A 17,503-nucleotide genomic window follows, 5' to 3' on the forward strand; every position below is an offset into this window, starting at 1 on the left:
ATAGAGACAGTTGAAGATCTGGGAGTGCAGAGGTCCACGGAGGGGCGTGCCGGCGCTGTTCCTAAACACGACTAAACTACAGCATGTCAGAATGACAGATGACGCCGTCCCGGCGTTGCATCAATCTTACCTGGTGGCGTCCGTCAGCGGCTCGATGCCAGGCGGAGGAAACACATCTACAGTTGGTCTTAGCACATCATTCCTTATTTGGTACCTAGGTCAGCGCATGTGGGGCTAAAGATGGCTCATTTGTCAACACGTGGACACAAAACCCATTAATACACAAATTTTAATAGCATGTCTTTACAAAAGGAGCATCGTGTGTGGTTTACAACAAGTATACATTTTCTACATCGACCATTTATTAAAAATAACAGACCTTGAAAAGTCCTTCTGTACTGTACATTATATTAAGAATAACAGCAACTAGACTATTATTTATCTGGATCTCTCTTTACATGAGCACGGTACACGTAAAACAGTAATATTGTAATCCCCTGTGCATGAACATTTGAACATTGAACGTGTTAACAAGACAGATTTGTAATATTATTGGGCTCAAATCCCTGAATAAATATGAGTTAGCGGAAAAGAGGACTCTCATTTCACATTTTTCTTCCTCTCTTTGTCCGCTGGGTGGGGCAGAAACCTGTAAAGGATAATCCAAATTACTAATAGTTTATTGTCATTAGATATGCAGATGAAGTGTCTTCATTTAAGTCATCAGCCTTTTTTCATTCCATTATAATTCATCTTTGCTGTGGTGTTTGGGAGGACCTGATGCGAACAGCATCCCAGTACTTTTGATGTTTTAAAATTCGGTGTCCCTGTTCAGCTACATAATTAAACGGCACCATCCCAAATTGCTTAGCTGGGTGATGCTGAAGTCGGCACGGCCTGACCTGAATCTCTATTTCCATCTCCGCATTACAAATTGTAGGTGTTGTCTGAGGGGAAACACGGAAACAAACTTAAATAGAAAAAAAAGCTTCCTTCAATTCTCACTCGTGAGCGCTTCGATGTATCTGTTTCAAACTAAGGAGATGTCGTACACAAACTACTCTGTCAAACTCTGCAGTCCCTGTTCCCCTGTTATAGATATATATCTTATTATGTATAAATATAGCAGTAAATATAGTCTATGTGTGTAGCATTACAATGTCTGCAAGCCCAAAATGAGAGCCAAGAGAAAGAGATAAAGATGCAGAGAGACGATGTGTCTCACAAATCGTGTCCTGACCTGGGGGTCCAACGACACAGAAAAAGCAGGATGTGTGAGTCGATACGTGTGTGTGTTGCTGCTCGGGTTCATCAGAAAGTGAAGGCATAGACCACGCCCACGACCACTATGTTCCCGACAGTGGCGACGATGGCAATCCAGAGCCAGATGGCGTCGCTGGACATGGACTGCGACTCGTCCTGCTGGCCCTGGGCGGAGGCCGCTGAGGTGACGGCGTGGACGCTGGCCGAGGAGTTGAAGAGCGAATGCTCGCCGCTGTAGTCGTCGTTGGGGGAGGAGTCCATGAAGGCCCCCGTCATCATGGGGATCTGAGAAGTAACGATTTAGATAATTAGATAGTACTCACTAGTTAGAATTCCAACAAAATATGGATTTATGCTCATCCAGCACATGTGATTCTGTTATCAGACCCATGTCTGCAGAGTAGCATTTCAGGCCACTGCAGATCCCTTTGTAAACAATAAACATAATTTTTACAACTCTTCTTGACAGGATGGTGCGAAGTCGTGAACCACAAAATGCCGTCAATGCTTTTAATGACGCTGATGCTCTTGGATCCGCCAAAACCAGCTGAGGCGACCGAAAGTCTTAAGGCTAGCTACCATCAAATACCAAAGTCTAACTTTGTTAATAGTCCAAAAAAAAAACCTCAGGGTAAGATTTTTCCCAACTGGTTAACAGTGTTTTTTGTAATAAAAGAAGCTAATTCAAGGCTGCCTTACAGTCATGTACAGTGAGTCGAGTCCTCAAGAAGAATGATGCCATGACTGTGGCGCACAAGATTTGTTCATATTAGTCGAGAGTAAATGCAGCATGAAATCATTAATAAGAAGCTGGAAACCATAGAAAGCAAGTGGGATATATGTGTATGTATGTGTGTGTATGTGTGTGTGGCGCATCTTGATAAACATAGAATGGATATTTGACATGTGACTTATTACTAGGGAAATCCAGGTCCCGTGAAGGTGGAATCAACTGAACGCTGTAGTGCGCGTGCTTGCTTTAGTACATCAAATGTGCATCTCCATGGCGATGTATGTATATATAATTTGGAAGTGCATGAGAGGAGCATATATTGCTCTGGATGAGAAACAGGCCCCGCAGAAGATGTCGAAAAACAACGCTAAAAATACCTCGGAGGGATGTTGTTGGTTTCAAGCATACACAGAAATTCGCTTTTGCTTGCTCATTTGCTCACCTTCACTGCCTCGCACTCCTGTTTATAACCCCCCCCCCCCCCCCCCCGCTTCACATAAACATGGGCTAATGCACAAAGACATGTCACGGACACGCTGGCGCACGCACACGTACACACACACGGACACACAACACTTGTGGTCTTCCCTCGCACGGGGGAAAAGTCTGTTTTGAAAGCATTGTGCTGCTCTGTATTCATTGGCCCCTGGTGGTGAATAATGACATGACACATCCTGTGGAGCGCCCGCTGTTCACATGAGCATGATGAGGGCAGACAGGCATGCATGAAGTCCAGCAACCTGGATCTCAATGTATCCCCCCCCCCCATTCATTCCAACTACAACGCTTACATAACATGTTACAAGGTTGGTTTCCAGATATTATCTGCGATTCCCAACAGCAGTTTTGAGTTCCAGGGAAGACTTATTATAGCTGGTCCCCCATTTTCCCTTCTCCTGTACCCGGTCTATCAGCAGCATGAGGGTCCTTGTTATATGAGCCTTTTCCATGTTGCTTGTTTTGGACATGAAGGGAACTTGGTAAAAGGCCCTGGGTGGAATCAAACACAGAACCATGATTTGATCAGAATTGTGCTCGCTTCCCCTACAGATATAAAAACATTTGTAATATTTCAACAATAATTATCTCCTGCTGGGTTTCTGATGTGATAATGATGGGACAGCGTGAGGCTGGGGAATGAGCTGAGGAGGAGCTGAGGGTGCAGCCAGGACTTATCACTTCAGGTTGCAGGGCTTTCACTCTGTAGCATCTTGGCCTCGATTGACATGCTAATTTTAAACCACAACGCCGCGATCTGCTGACAACCCAAAGCTGAGAATCCTATCATGCATTCCATCTTAATCTAACATTCGGTTAGATGATAACAGAAGCTCTCAACTCTGTCTGCATTCTTTATAATTATATTTTATGTATAAGTGACTCATTGTCTGCGGAAGTAAGCTGTTAGCATAAATGGAGAAGCTGGCTGAATAAAAAGTAGTCTCTGCTGGGAACATGTGTGGAAATATTCAAGCTGAGCCCAAATCTAAATATTTAATTGCACCGTTTCCCTATTTTGGGCCAAGAGGATGACCCAACGTGTCTGCAGCACGCAGGCAGGTGTTGCAGTTGCATGTCTGAAGTATCTTTAGCCTGGAAGGACGATGATACTACAGACATGAAGACACTTGCTCCACTCAGCCAAGCCCACAGCTCCCCTGTGGACGGGCACTAATGGAACAGAGTGAAACAGAGAAGCGGGGAAGGAGCATCCGAACACAAGCGAGCACTTAAGTGGTCAGAGAAGGTCAGCCTTAAGCAATGCTTCTGCAGAAGCCATGTCTGCTGACATATGTGGATTAATCACTTCTATTCCACTCCATAGTTTCCTAGAAGTCACACGCATTCATCTCTCCCGCACTAAAGTGGAGGAGTGGATAAATACCACATCCCAGACAAAAAGCTTTCTGGTAAACGTGTTAGAATTGAGTGTCCTGAACACAAATATCCCCTGGCAACGTGGTGAAGGGGGAGGTGATCGCATTACCCAGACTTATAAGATAGTTCCCTGAAACTTTAGATTAAACCTACAGGTACAGAGGTTCACACTTTATGATGCTGTCTCCAGAGTTTATATTTTCTAATGCATTTCACCCTCCCACCCCTTCCTGTACTTGCACCAAATGCTATAAAGCAAAGTGAGGGATTTCAGGAGTCAGGTACTTTGCTTTGAGCTGGACCGTTGACTTTTCTGGTTCAGCCTCATCGTGACCAGCTAGAACCTCATTGGTCTGACTGAACTAACCAAAATCCTCATTTAGCCCAAATGTACACAAATTCAAGCAAATTTATTTCACGTTGAAGCACAACTGACAATGTCAACAAACGCTGCATTCCTACATGTCCAATGGCATCGCAGTGATGAGGCGGAAAAAGAAAAATAGCTTACTCATGAAGACGTCCTTGAATCAGGAGTCATATCATTTAGTTCCTCAGCCAGAATATCTCTCTGACATATCGATCAACCAGGTTGGCCAAATTTTGGAGCTGAGCATAATTCATCTGGACTTCCTTACAGCAATTTGCATGAAAAGGTAATTTGACAAGACAAGAATTTAAAAAAGACCCCAAATGTAACAACATACATAGTGCAGCAACCTGCATATAAGCCATAACATAATGCATATATCTCTGCATAACTTTAAAGAATACCGTTTAAAACCTCATACCACCCTACAGCACAGGAAAGTACCCACAATCCCTTTCCTGCCATTCGCAATAACACAACAGTTATCCCAGTCTGTGTACATCTCAGCCCAGCACGCCCTGAGGAGGTAGTGACGCTCTCCGTAATGTAAATGATCTGTTGTAGCCACTGACCAGGAAGGATGATGACGTTCTCCTCCTGAGCAGCTTTGATTGACAGGTTTTTAATGCGAAGGCTGTGCAAAAGTAATGTGTTCCTACATGGAAATTGAATAATTTATAGCAATTTTTTTCTGATTTTCTTTTTCCTTGGAGGACAGCGTTGCAAACAGTCGTTTGAGAGAGGACAGGAAGGGGTTGTGCAGGGTGGAAAGTAGGCTGGTCTGAATAAAAGAAGTTGTTCAGAGTGAGGCTGTGGATTATTCAAACTAAACAGGACATTGGTTTACTCGACAGGCCTGTAACCACTAAATTTTTCAGGTGGATTTCTGTTAGTTCTTTGAGCAGCACTAAATAAGCTCCAGATTCCATGTTCAAAGTCACAAACTTGAAATGTAGAGTTTGAAATCCTTAAAAAACCTATTTGAGATGCTGAAAGACTCTGTGTGGTGGTGCAGTGAAGCCCTGTTCATTGTATGCTCTCCACCTGCTCCACTCCAAAAGGCTTCGATTTATTAGTCAAAGCTGTTCCCAGAGCTGTTCCACCCAACATGGGTGATCACAGCCATCGTGAACCATAATTGCTTCCCGTGGGATGTCACTCCCAGAAAGGACTCCTCGAAAAGCAACAACCAAACCCCGAAAAACTCTTCTGACGACAGCAAAGGCAACGCATACCTGAAAGCAGAAAGAAAAAGTCAGTTCTGTTCTCCAGGGGATAATAAAAAGGTCATTCACCGAGCTGATCGATAAGCGTGTCCGTCTGGAGGAGGGAACTTTGCAGCCGTATGCGAGAGGATGGCGAGTGGGGAGGCGGACGGCTGCTGTTTGAGGAATGGGCTTTACGCTCGATATCACATGACCCATCAATGAAAACAAAGCCGTTGGCTTCAAACTGTCACAACAGTCTCTGGTGTTTCAGGTACGCCTCTGTTTGGACAGGTGTGAGCTCCCCTCCCCTAACAACGAGCTCTGAGTCACACACGCATTACAGAGAACACTGCATTATGTAATTACTATTTAATTATGTGTGTGTATGCAAATCTAAATCGGACCCTTTTGTGTGGCAACATCAGTGCTGCAAAATGATTAAACTATGCAACTACTCAGAAAAGGTGAATAGATAGGTGTTACGCTACATATGTAAGATTCCTCTTTTATAACACGCTGCTCGTTTTTTCCAGGAAAGGACATAACGCCTGCATGACCAGCACCAAGGTCCAGAACCTGGAGCGAGATGGAAGAAGCCGTTCGCACCTGTGCTTCTCCCCCAGAGCGCCCTGAGAGGTGCACTACAGAAGCTGAACCAGCAGCTACCTAATGCACACGGACATAATTGCACACAGATGCTGTTGTGCTGACGAGCTCGTTGGTCTGCTCGCTGCCTCAAAATCCAATCGCTGCCGCCACAGGTGTGGGCTGCTGCGCGGTCGGGATGAAAACGCTCGTTTACACGCGCAGCACTACCATCGATCCAGATGGAAGATTATCCACAATTTACTGCAAATATACTGGTGCCAAGTATTCATCCCTTGGTTTCACTTTCACTGTTGAAAAGTGACCAAACAGCAAAATGCTGTAAAATGTGAATATAAGTTTTGTTGACTAAACTGAGACAATGTTGAAGAAACCCAAAAGCACCAACGAAGAATCGTTGTTTGGTTTGTTCATCTAAAACATTTTGACAACCAAACTGCAGGATATTGAGTCCATCTCTTTGTGAGTAAAAGGGGGCGGGGTTAGCACAGGAAGTCACACCTCAGGAGCCCCGTTACCAGCTTGTTCTGGATCAGATCCCTGTTACATCCAACACTTCCTGGGTTTTCTTCCGACCTCTGTTCCAGCTGTGCGCCACACTTCGGCTCTCCCGGAGGAGCTGCAATAAATGTCAGTGTTTTGGGAGTGGGTGTTATCTATAACCCGCTGCTTGTGCGACACGACGCGCCACAGGCCAGACAAATAAATAACAGGAAATTACAGCAGGCAGCATCTGAGGGGAGCAGCATGGAGATAAGAGTAGCTGCTCCATCCAGGCTAACAATAGATTTTATCTGAAGCACATACACAAGCCATCATGCCATAAATCTGCAGCAGAGATTTACAAACGCTTGTTCACCCACAAAAGGACCTACGGTTTCAGGTCTGCCTCCGACAAGCTGCGCAGATTTACAGCTGCTGCTTCATTGATTTCCTTATCTCAGTCAGCCGGCAGCACTCCTGTATAAATCTTGCCACTCAGCTGCTTACAGTAAGGAGCAAAGTGATGGTGGCTCAACACCCTGTGTGATGTGACCGATAAACGCACCTCATTTATGGTTTTGTGCACCTCACGGTGATGTTTGTGTAAATTATCTGCTGGTGAATAAAGCTGTTGGGACATAAAATCACTTGGGTCATGGCAGGCTCTTGAAGAAATATGAGAAAAGAAGGAGATAAAGTATGTTTGCATTTAGAAACTGATGCTCACTCAGGGAAGAAGTGATGAAAATGTTCCTGAAACTAACAACTAACAAAGAAGTTTAAAGAAACACTGATCTTCCTGGTGATCGCACCACAAAAAGAGCTAAGCTAGAGACTTTATAGACATTAAACAGTGACCCCTGCCATTTTTTAATATTCTATATTCCTCTTTCATGATGGCGCTGGTGGTGAAAGCCAGCGGGATGAATTTCTGCTCATGCTTTATTCATCAATGACACATTCGGCGTTTTGAATTCAACTATCTGGCTGGACTTTGGGGTATAAACTTGCCCCGGTGCATTCAGCCCCGAGATTCTGCTAAATTTAAATACCAAACATTTAAAAAGCCCCCAAAACACTACAAGAATGGTTTCAGTTGCAAATTAGATGCAGATCATTTCACTTCTGTGATATTTTTTTTTCTTTTTCGGAGTGCTTTAAATTATTTACTCGGGCTTTTTAGAATAATGTTTTACACAGAAACATGTATTAATATGTGAATAACCTGTCTTAGAGATTATTTTATCATCCAAGATCATCAATTCTAACTCCATACATTATTTACGGGGTCTTGAAATCAGATGTTTGACGTACTTGAAACCAAAAAAGACCAATTTGAATCTCTAAATATGCGACGCTGGTTGGAAGGGGGGGGGGGGGGGGGGCACATTGGGCTCTGTGCACACATGTCAAAATATATCAAGCTGTCTGCTCATTTATTTTGCATTGCGGACAATTTCATTTAAAGGGCGCCCAGAGAAGTCACACTTTGCCTCCTTCATGTTTCATGGACAAAATCCTCTCTGTGGAGTGTTGCTGCTGAAGCGTCAGTACCAACCTGAATCTTCAGTGTGAGTATTAAACATCATCCCCGAATGTCCAACTATCAACTTTAATTCACCATCGTTTAAAGGAAGGTAATGTAATAAAAGGGGGTTATTTGCTTTGAAAAAAATGATTGCTGTAAAGTTTTGGTCTTCATTTGTTGTATTGTCATAACTTACAATTTAGGAAAACAAAGTGAGTTAATGATAAGAAAATGGACATTTGTCCTCCTGTAAAGCTGTGAAAGTTGTGGATCATTGTCCATGTCCAGGTGCTGCTGTGTCCAAGCGTGCACACTCACAACCAATGCAGAGAAATTTAAGTTGCAGTGGAAAACTTGAACTGAATGATGCAGACCTGAGGGCATGAACTGAGTCGAGAGCGGGCATTAAGACAATCACCTCACCCCCTCAGGAGGTCAGCACACCCAGCCCAGCCACCATGTCATTCCTCCGGTTATGAGGCTCTCAATGCACCCCCGCTTTTATTAATTTAGCTCTGTCTGCTCTAACCTTGTCATCAACGGCCTCAGACATCATTCTTTCCAGCTCCCAAGGCTGCAACGGTTTCAGAGCTGCAGAGTCGCTCCTCTGTCCCACAAAGGCAAATGTCAGTTCCTCAAAACGCAAGCATGAAAAGATCAGAATGGAGGAAATGTACTTGTTCCCTTTCACTGGATTTAGCTTTTGAATGGCGGAAAAAATAATCCTCGACATTAAAAGGTCAGCAATTGGGAAACACTGACCAACTAACTGTAAGTCATTGACCTCCGAGCGTCCGTGTAAATGGACAGTCATCTTCCCCCCGTTTTGCTCCGGCGACAGCAACAGCTTGATGACGGGCCTCCGTGAAGACATGGGCACAACAGCTTTTGACTTTTGACGGATCTCTTTTTCCCTCTGACATTAGCCAAGAGCGGCCCCGAGGACAAGTTGCTAACCCTTTCCCGGAGCTGACCAGCTGGTCGGAGTGAACGGTCAGATGGTGCTGCGGGCAGAGCGCGTCTGGAAACATTTTATCATGATACAATGATTTCAGCCACCAAGCCAGAAACATAAACTCAATTTTAAAAAAATAAATGAAAACCAGGCTGCTTGGAGGAGCTTCAACTGCCACATTTGCATGTTGGCACATCCAGATTTGTGCTTCCAAACTAGGGTTCCTCATGTTAGCTGAAACTCTATAGCTTATACAGCCTGCACAGAGTGTTTAACACTTTTTAACCTCTTGTATAATCTGTGTGTCCATATATCTGCACCTTTCTTCTGTATTAACACGGTAATGGCACATTCTACAGCTAAAGGTCTTCTGCATCATCTCACGCCACATGATATATTCATATTAACATTTATAACCCGTGGCAGACGCGGGCGGGCTAGCCTGTGTCATCCTGTAGGATAACTCCACTGAGAAATTGGACTGAATGGTAGCAGAAGTTATTTTAAAATGACAGAGCCAGATGGAGCAAATTTGCCTCGGTGTTGCAAGCATGAAACATGCATATCAGGCATACGTCCTGATGGCCTCCGTGTGCACACGCAGCGGCCTGATGCAAGGTTTTTTGAGGTGTGTCTAACTGTTACAGGTTGTTGTGACAGAATAGGTTTCTCCTTTGACCAGTTTCAGGGTGTTGTAGCCAGTGTTGTAGATCCTATTGAACAACTGCTCTTTCGGTCCAACATAAATCACCACTGAATTCCTCCGAGTCCCCCTGGCTGCTGTTTTTCTTCTGGATTTTGCTTCTAAAAGCCTCCTTTCAATTATACTTCCCCTGCTCCTTCCCTCTCCTGTGTAATCATGTCTTTGCCGTCGCCACAAAGTGTCAATCTCATACAAAAATGTGATTAATTACCCCTCCTGCGTACGTTCCCAAGCCCCACAACATGCTGTCAAACCCATTTTGACAGCATGTTGTGTTCTTGGCTAAAAGGGTCTAAAACACAAAGTGGAAACTTTGTGTTTAGACTGTGTTTTGTGAGTGGAAGACTTGATTTCCCCGCATGCACGAAGACATCCAAGCGCAAGTGCAGTTGATTTCCCCTTGTTGTTGCCATGGTAATAAAGCTTAAGTCTTTCTTAGGAAAAAAAAAATAGGATTCTTTCTCGCTATATGTGATTATACGTCTTTAAACTCAACCTGCCACCTCCAGCTTCCATCCTACCAGTCCTGATGGAGCCAGAAAGGTTTCTCACTTATACAAAAGCTGGTTTTGCATAACAAGTGGGGCTGTAATTAACTGTAATTTTTTTTTTCTGTGGTGGGAAAACTGCCTTCAGCGTATCAACTAGAATGAAAATCTGTGTGCCGCTGCCCGGGTTTCTGGTGCTCGTCTTCAGGTTAGCATCAGTGCTTTCTGTCTTTGTGATTCTCCTGTAGGAGATGGTGGAGGTGGGGGTGGCGTGGGTGGAGGTGGGGGAGTGATGAGCCTGTCACGCCAGTGCCATGTTGGCCTAGTTACAACCTTTTCAAGTACTGTAACACTGTCAGACTAACAGCCCGGCAGTGGTTGTGTTTGCTCCCTGTCTGTGATTCCCTTCAAGCACGCTTATATTTATGGTTCATATCCACAAAAGAACCACCATATATACCAGTTATTCATTTGCAAACCTAGAATAGATTCAATATACACTTGCACTCGGCCATCTATAAATAGATATCATATAAATCAACGTCAGGAGGCAGGAATTAAACTAATCAATTACGGTGTGTGCAAAGATCGTTAGCCTCCGCTGCTATAGCAGTTTTTTTTTTCCATTTTTTAGGTGGTGGCAGGTTAAGGATAATTCTACACAGTGGCAATGCTGTGGAGGCTGTGTGATGCCTACAGAGTAGCTGTAAACCCAAACAGATGCGTGATCTGCACCACAGTTCCAGCTGGTACCGGTCAAAACGCAGAGAAGCTCAATACTCATTAATAAATGCTGGGCTTGGTTAAAAAAAAAATAAAATAAAAAATAAACTGTTGCTCTTCTGCCAACAGGATCAGGGTGAACAAAGGTTAAAAGCAAACTAGCAAAGAGAAAAGAAAAGAATCGTAGCTGTGATTCTCTTTTCCACGACCGCTCGCGAGCAGCATCAATTATTCAGCGCTTTAAGAAAACTCCACCTTAGTGTACTTCACTCATGTGTAGCAGCATTCCGAATGATTTCCATAAGTAATATAACTGACTGTACTGTAAGAGCCCGATATGTCATCTGGTCATTAAAGCTGCATCCGTCCACAATAAAAAGGTCACAGTGAAATCAGCTCTCAGCGGAGCGTCAAAAGAACAGCCGACCTTGGCGCCGCGTGACCAAAATAGATGCTCGAAATGTGATCATGCGGGGGGAAAAAATCAACATCTGGTTGGAATGTTTTGCAGTTTAATGCAGGGGGCAGGGTGGGTGGGGTGGGGGTGTAAATTGTGTTTTGATGAGTTCATCAACGGGGAAACTGGAACAAGGGCATTTGTAGAGTGAGCCAGACGACACCAATGGGCTATGAGACCAGAATATAGTCACGTAATCCGGGATAACACCGTTCCGCAGGGATGCAGTCAGACACAGATACAGCCGGAGCCACTTAGAACATTGGAAGCAGCAGCATTTTCCCACTGTGGAATCTGTGTTCGTGATTGTCTAAGGAGAGCGAGTTAAAAAAGAAAAAAAAGCTTAGCATCATTAGCATCCCGACAATTTCCTACGAACAGACACAAGGTCAGTCTCAAGGAGCGAGGCGCACTTAACCAAATCAAATCAAGAGAAGAGCGGTTGTTGGTATTCAAGGAACATTGTTTGAGACCACAGAGCTGGAAAATAAACTCTTCCCTAAATGCTAATAAATAATATATACAGAAAAATAGGTTTCAATGATGTCTAAACCCCCACAAAAGGACTCTTTAACAGGACTTGTCTAAACCATCCAGTGGAACCACTTTAATTGACTTCAAATGAGGAAAAAACTCAAATAATTCTGTTATTCTAGCCCCCTCACAAGACCCAAACTCCATAATTATGGCAATAAAGTGCTGCTGCCGCGGTATTAAGCTCCATCCACAATTCAGCTCTGCTTCAACGGTGAGTCATCGGCACCTGCCCGTCTCCACGTCCACGGCCGCAAATTTCCAGAAAAGTCCCCCCCTTTCATATTAAAATCTCTGCGCATGAGCTGAAGCTAAATATGGCTGGTCTGTGAGCCCTGGTCTGCGGTCGGCACAAAATAGCAGGGCCGCATCCAGAAACATGTCGAAACAAGGGGATAACAGGGCCGTGCACTGTGGGGGGACGGGTTGGGGACATAGATTATTTATGTGGGAATACATAATTCATTGCTTCTGAATATCAAAGGGGCTGCTGGCATCGTGCAGTTAGGTCTATCAGGGAAATATGTTATTACTTCATACTTCTGTCACAGGCCATTAGTGTTTCCCTCTCGTTCTCCCCGGGACTTCCTTCAATACGCAATCGATCATTTCAGGTGCACAGACGTCGCCGTCGACGATGCAAAAAGTGGTTACGGCGAGAAGCTGGGACAGTGTTGTAAACACTGAATTTGACATTGACAGGGTGGGGGGTTGTTCTCTCCTTTCTCATCGATCGGCACTTAACCTAATTATTCTCAGGTTGCCTGGCAATAATTGATTGTGATTGTTTTGTTTCGCATGCGACGGGGGCAGGTTGTTTTCTCTCAGTTTGGTGTTTGTCTCAGCCTATCGGGTATCGATCGGCACCCTTTGCTGAGCTCTCATTTCCACACTGGCAGGACTCGCTTGATGGTTGCTTTAGGTTCAAACCTGGTATCTTTCACATTAATGTGTCTTTTCAGCTGTAGAGAATCTAAAGCTGGACTTCCTGACCGAGACGCTCCTGTCACATCTCGTCCCATCACCGAGGCGCTGATCCTTCCTCCACGTGTCACCGGACCGTTCGGTAAACACGCCGGCCGGGATGTCGGTGAGGTCATAGCGCCTTTTGACCTTCTCATGTTAAACATGTATGAGTGATTCTTTTTGTCATGTGCTTCCTCGCCCTTTCCGGAGCTGTCCGTCACTGCTGAGGCGCTCCTTGAAAAATCAGCTGTCCCTCAGACTGAACCGAAGGGATGGACGCCACGCCACGCCCCGCTAAGCGCCCGAGGAACTGATGTCAGCAGTTACCAGTTTTCCTCACTTGGAGTCTTGGTAAGATTACAGATGTATTCAGCCTCTGCTGTTAGTCATTTTTAAGCTAACAAAGCAGCTTATATATCAATATTGACACAGTGTGCTGATTACTAACTGGTAATATTGCAAGTGTCCATCAACTTCTAATAGGAAGCAAGATTTTAGAGACTGTGATGGAGGGGCTTCAGCTGGGAGCCACCTTGGACCACCATCAAATGTGATGTCCCTCAGACAGGACGGATAAAACACCCACCCTTTTAAAATAAACAATGCACGTCGCCTCACTAAGGTGCCGTAGAGCTGCAGCTAATTTTGTATAATCGCTGTTCTCGGGGGGGCCACCTTGAATTAGGCAACAAGGCTGCTTGGCACCAGCAACAGATGTCAAAGCCAAAAACACAGAGCCGCTGCTTCCCCCACTGAGGGTGATAATTTTTCTCACTTAAGCTTGAAACTGATCCGGGATCTGCAGAGCCACCTGTGGGGACAGGGACTGTCCTTAATTTGTATTGGAGGTTGCAAACTTTTTTTCTGAATGAGTCTTAACTTCAGCAACACTGACCTCTTAGCAGTGAGCTCCATTGTTCTAACTCCAACTTCTGCTCGCTGCGATCTCCCAGCATGACCCAGATGGACCTGGAGGATGGGGGGCGGGGGGATACAGAGAGCCTGACCTCTGCTTCACCCTCGCAGTGAGAACCCTCTCTAAATAATAAAGCATCACTATCAAATTAAAACTTTGTGTCTGTTTTTGTCACCAGGAAGGGGTCGAACTCAATGGTGACATCTTCAATGAGATCTCGCCTGGAAGCTAAACGAAGTGCAACTGCAGCAAAATGAGATGACCTCACTTCCTGCTTCCCCGCTGAAAATAGATGACAGGAAAGGCCGACTGGAGTCATCGATCATTCAATCGCGCAGCGTCGTCTGATTGGTATAAGGCGATTACTTTCGCAGGCTTTTTTAGAACACACTGGGTCATAAAAGTGAACAACTGAAAAACATCGGCTTTAATATAAATCCGATTGTTGAGAATACAAATAAAGGACCAGGGGAAATGAAGTCGGGGATAAACAAGCCCGGGAGCTGTTATTACATTCTTCCAATTCGCCCCCACAATGGAGAGTGAGGAGCTTTTTAGTTTTAAGTCTGGCATGAAGAATCCACAATGAGATAATGTGATTACATAATTTCATTTTTGTATGCAGAGCAGAGACGCTCTGGATTGCTTCAGAAGACGGTTGTAACGGGAAAATCCAAATGGGATCCTCACATTTCTTATCAGGAGTTTCTGGTGCCTCTCTTCATTCCTTCCTCAACTTTGACCCCAAGATCCTTTTGCAAATGGCGTAGGGTGGGGTGTGCTGCCAACAGTAATGAATTAACTCCCTTAAAACATCACATTAAAGCCATCGGCTTTAATTATTGTAGCCTTGTTGCCTTTAATTTGCCTCCAACTGTCTCGGACGAGTCCCTCAAGAGCTGCTGCTGCTGCTGCTGTGGGTAAATACAGACAACTGTTTGTGTTCATGCTGTCAGCCGCATCTCCATCCTCATCCGTTCCCTCTCGTCTGTCCTTGCTGGCAGAAGAGGAGATGCACAGCCCTGTCAGGACCAAACGACTCAGAGCCGTGGCTTGGATGCATAAGTAATTGAGTGATGAGAGAAGCTGATGGCCTGTCATGAGAAGACAAAATGTATGACGTGAGAGAATGGAAAAAGACCTAGTGTGTCTCGTGTGGTTGATGGCTCTGAAATGCAATTAATGAAATAGAAAGGAAGCACGCGTGGGGAATTGGAGGAGTTTGCACGCGCTAAAGTGAGAATGCGAGGGCAGCAGGTTGCCATGTACAGGAGAGATAGAGCCTTCAGGGGCTCTCTGTCTCTGGCAGATCTGTCATCTGAAACGAGCGTTAGATGGGCAAAATGCCCAGAATGGCTGAGTCTCAGTCTGTCTGCGACACATGGAAGTGGCTCCTTTCATATGGTCCCACATCTGCCACGGCACGCTAAAATGTCCTCGCAGTGTGCAGCCGGGACTGAGCCCACGTCAAACTAATGATATCCCATTTCTTGCTTTGGAATTGAGCTTTCGGACGGGCTCTGATTAGCACTCAGCTGCTTCCGTCTCCCCGGCTGGACGACGGCGTGCCGCCTCTTTCGCTCCAGCGAAGTTTCAAATCAGCCATTTAAATGCCAACAATTAGCCACACATGCAAGAGGGAGCTCAGTGAGCAGCGATAAAGACCAGCGTCCGCTGCTGCCGAGGGACCAGCAAGCATGTTCTCCCAAGCTGGCAGTCAGGTGAAGACTGTGGAGTCCGCTCTCGAACCTGCAGAGATGTTTACCCGACTCCATTAACAATCATTGCAGAGCGACTCGGGCCACTGGCATCGTTTGCACATGAGAGAAATTGGCCATTAACCGTCGGAGAGAGCTGTTTGCTGCTGCGGGGGGGGGGGGGGGGGGGTATACTCATTTGTCTTAATGGCCTATTTTATATATTTTGATCTTTAAATCAATGGGATCTTCTTCATCCATATTCTCATTAAATTACTGTGGACCGTTCAGCATCAGTGGGGGGGTAGTATGACTCATGCTGGGTGCACGTTCTTTGTATCTCAGTCCACACAAATGTTTCTTTAGATTTTATTAGATCCTTCCGGTTTTGTTTTCTTATCAAAAGGCTCCTTTGTCACACTGGAAGATTATTTCTGTCTTTTTTTGACATTTTTGGTTAGTGGCATGACGATGCCAAAAACTTGGATGCTCTGGGCAGACAGTGGTGGATTTGAAGTGTGATCATCTGTTTGCCCCTAAGAGACACAACAGTGTGGACTGCAAAGATTATTTAGCTCTAGTAACAGTTTAAATTCTCTGTGATGTAAGAATTTGAAGAGTATAGCAGTTACAGCAGTGACACCTCAGCTCTCCCAGCAGCAGCAGCAGCAGCAGCAGCAGCAGCAGCAGCAGCAGCAGCAGCAGCAGCAGCAGCAGCAGCAGGTTATACGAACGACCAAGCACCTGCTGTTTCCTGTCTGTGAGGCCCCCGACTCTGCAGCTGCAGCATAAAACTTTGTGACATTCAACGACTCCCACTCACACACAAGAGTACGTAGCCCTCCGCCGCCAGTCAGTAAGCTGCCAGCAGTCAGCCTCCTTCAGTGCGTCGCTCAGCCCGTCTGCTGCGCACTGTTTTTAGAAGCAGCAGATTAAGCCCTCGGGGAGCGTCACCAGTGGAGTGATTACAAGTCTCCCAAAAGTTTGCACAGCAGCAGTGAATAACTGGCTTTGTTTTTACTGCAACCCCTCACCCCCCCACTCAGCTCACAGTGTCCAAGAATGTGTATTAGGAGGCTTGTTTTATTATTATTATTATTATTATTATTATTATTATTATTATTATTATTATTATTATTATAACAGAAGAAATAGAGGCTCAGTTGGCAAAATCCAACTCTCATATTAAAGCGGTTTAAAACACTCTGTTGATTTGGACATAACATCTAATTTGTCAAGTTGAGTGGAGGCTGGGAAAGACAATAACGCAATGGCAGCATGTTAAATTAATCTGCAGCAAATATTATTCAGTGCATGTTAAATAACTTGTAGCTCGGCCACGCCCATAAATTTACCGGGCAGATTAAAGTTGAGACAAAGGAGAGAGGAGGAGAAACGTCTCACCTGCGCAGCCATGAATGACAGATCCATAATGCTGCTCCGGTCAAGCCAACGCACTCAGCAGGAGATGCAAACGTGTGAAGCTTCTCCTCTTATTCCTCGGCAGATCATTTGCTTTCTTCTCCTTTTCTGTTTAATTAATTCCCTGCAAGTTGGCGTCTTTCATGTAAGGAGCATGCTGAGGATGGAGGAGGAGAGCGAGGAGGAGGAATGGATGTAACAGAGGAGCAGCGAACGGAAGCACGGGCAGATGGAGAGATGAAGTGATGTGAGTCGGGATGAGAGTGAGAGGACGGAGAGAGAGAGAAGAGAGAGGGAGAGGAGAGATGCCCGATCTGGATTATTGTCACATATAACGAAGGAGGTGCAATTCTCTCCACCCCCCCCCCTTCTCTCTCCCTCTCTCTCTCCCTCTCTCTCCCCCCCCCTCTCTCCCCTCTCTGTGCCGCTCCAGCTTGATCTTCCTCCTCTTCAACTTTAAAGGTGCAAACATCGTTCCATCAGCATCAGCGGTATTTATTACCATCTCCAGAACAAATAGACATTGATGGAAGTCTTGCTTTTATCTGAATATTAAAGGTCTACCAGTAAAAA

General features: G+C 45.1%; 1 protein-coding gene and 1 long non-coding RNA gene across 3 annotated transcripts; one reads left to right on the top strand and one right to left on the bottom strand.

Annotated features, from left to right (window-relative positions):
• Positions 1 to 271: 271 nt before the first annotated feature.
• LOC130540000 (uncharacterized protein C14orf132) lies at positions 272 to 17,268 on the bottom strand. 2 transcript variants are annotated; one of them, XR_008954278.1, is made up of 3 exons: positions 16,913 to 17,268; positions 1,241 to 1,548; positions 272 to 649 (listed from the first exon to the last, which is right to left on the bottom strand). XR_008954278.1 is itself a non-coding variant. In XM_057058819.1 (2 exons), the coding sequence occupies exons 1-2, from the start codon at positions 16,937 to 16,939 to the stop codon at positions 1,312 to 1,314; spliced, it is 264 nt and encodes an 87-aa protein (XP_056914799.1). In that variant the 5' UTR covers positions 16,940 to 17,268; the 3' UTR covers positions 272 to 1,311. The 2 variants fall into 2 exon arrangements, 1 of the variants encoding a protein (XP_056914799.1); XM_057058819.1 differs by having other exon boundaries at positions 272 to 1,548.
• Positions 12,053 to 14,658, top strand: LOC130540003 (uncharacterized). Its single transcript, XR_008954281.1, has 2 exons — positions 12,053 to 13,246; positions 13,990 to 14,658. It is a non-coding gene; the product is annotated as an uncharacterized LOC130540003 (long non-coding RNA).
• Positions 17,269 to 17,503: the final 235 nt, after the last annotated feature.

The sequence above is a fragment of the Takifugu flavidus genome, chromosome 16, assembly GCF_003711565.1.
Source record: "Takifugu flavidus isolate HTHZ2018 chromosome 16, ASM371156v2, whole genome shotgun sequence".
Lineage (NCBI taxonomy): Eukaryota > Metazoa > Chordata > Actinopteri > Tetraodontiformes > Tetraodontidae > Takifugu > Takifugu flavidus.

Coding starts and splice junctions, on each gene's coding strand:
- LOC130540000 (XM_057058819.1), bottom strand. CDS start 16,939: ATGGATCTGTCATTCATGGCTGCGCAG. Junction 1,549..16,912: donor TGTCATTCATGGCTGCGCAG/GTGAGACGTTTC, acceptor GTTACTTCTCAG/ATCCCCATGATGACGGGGGC.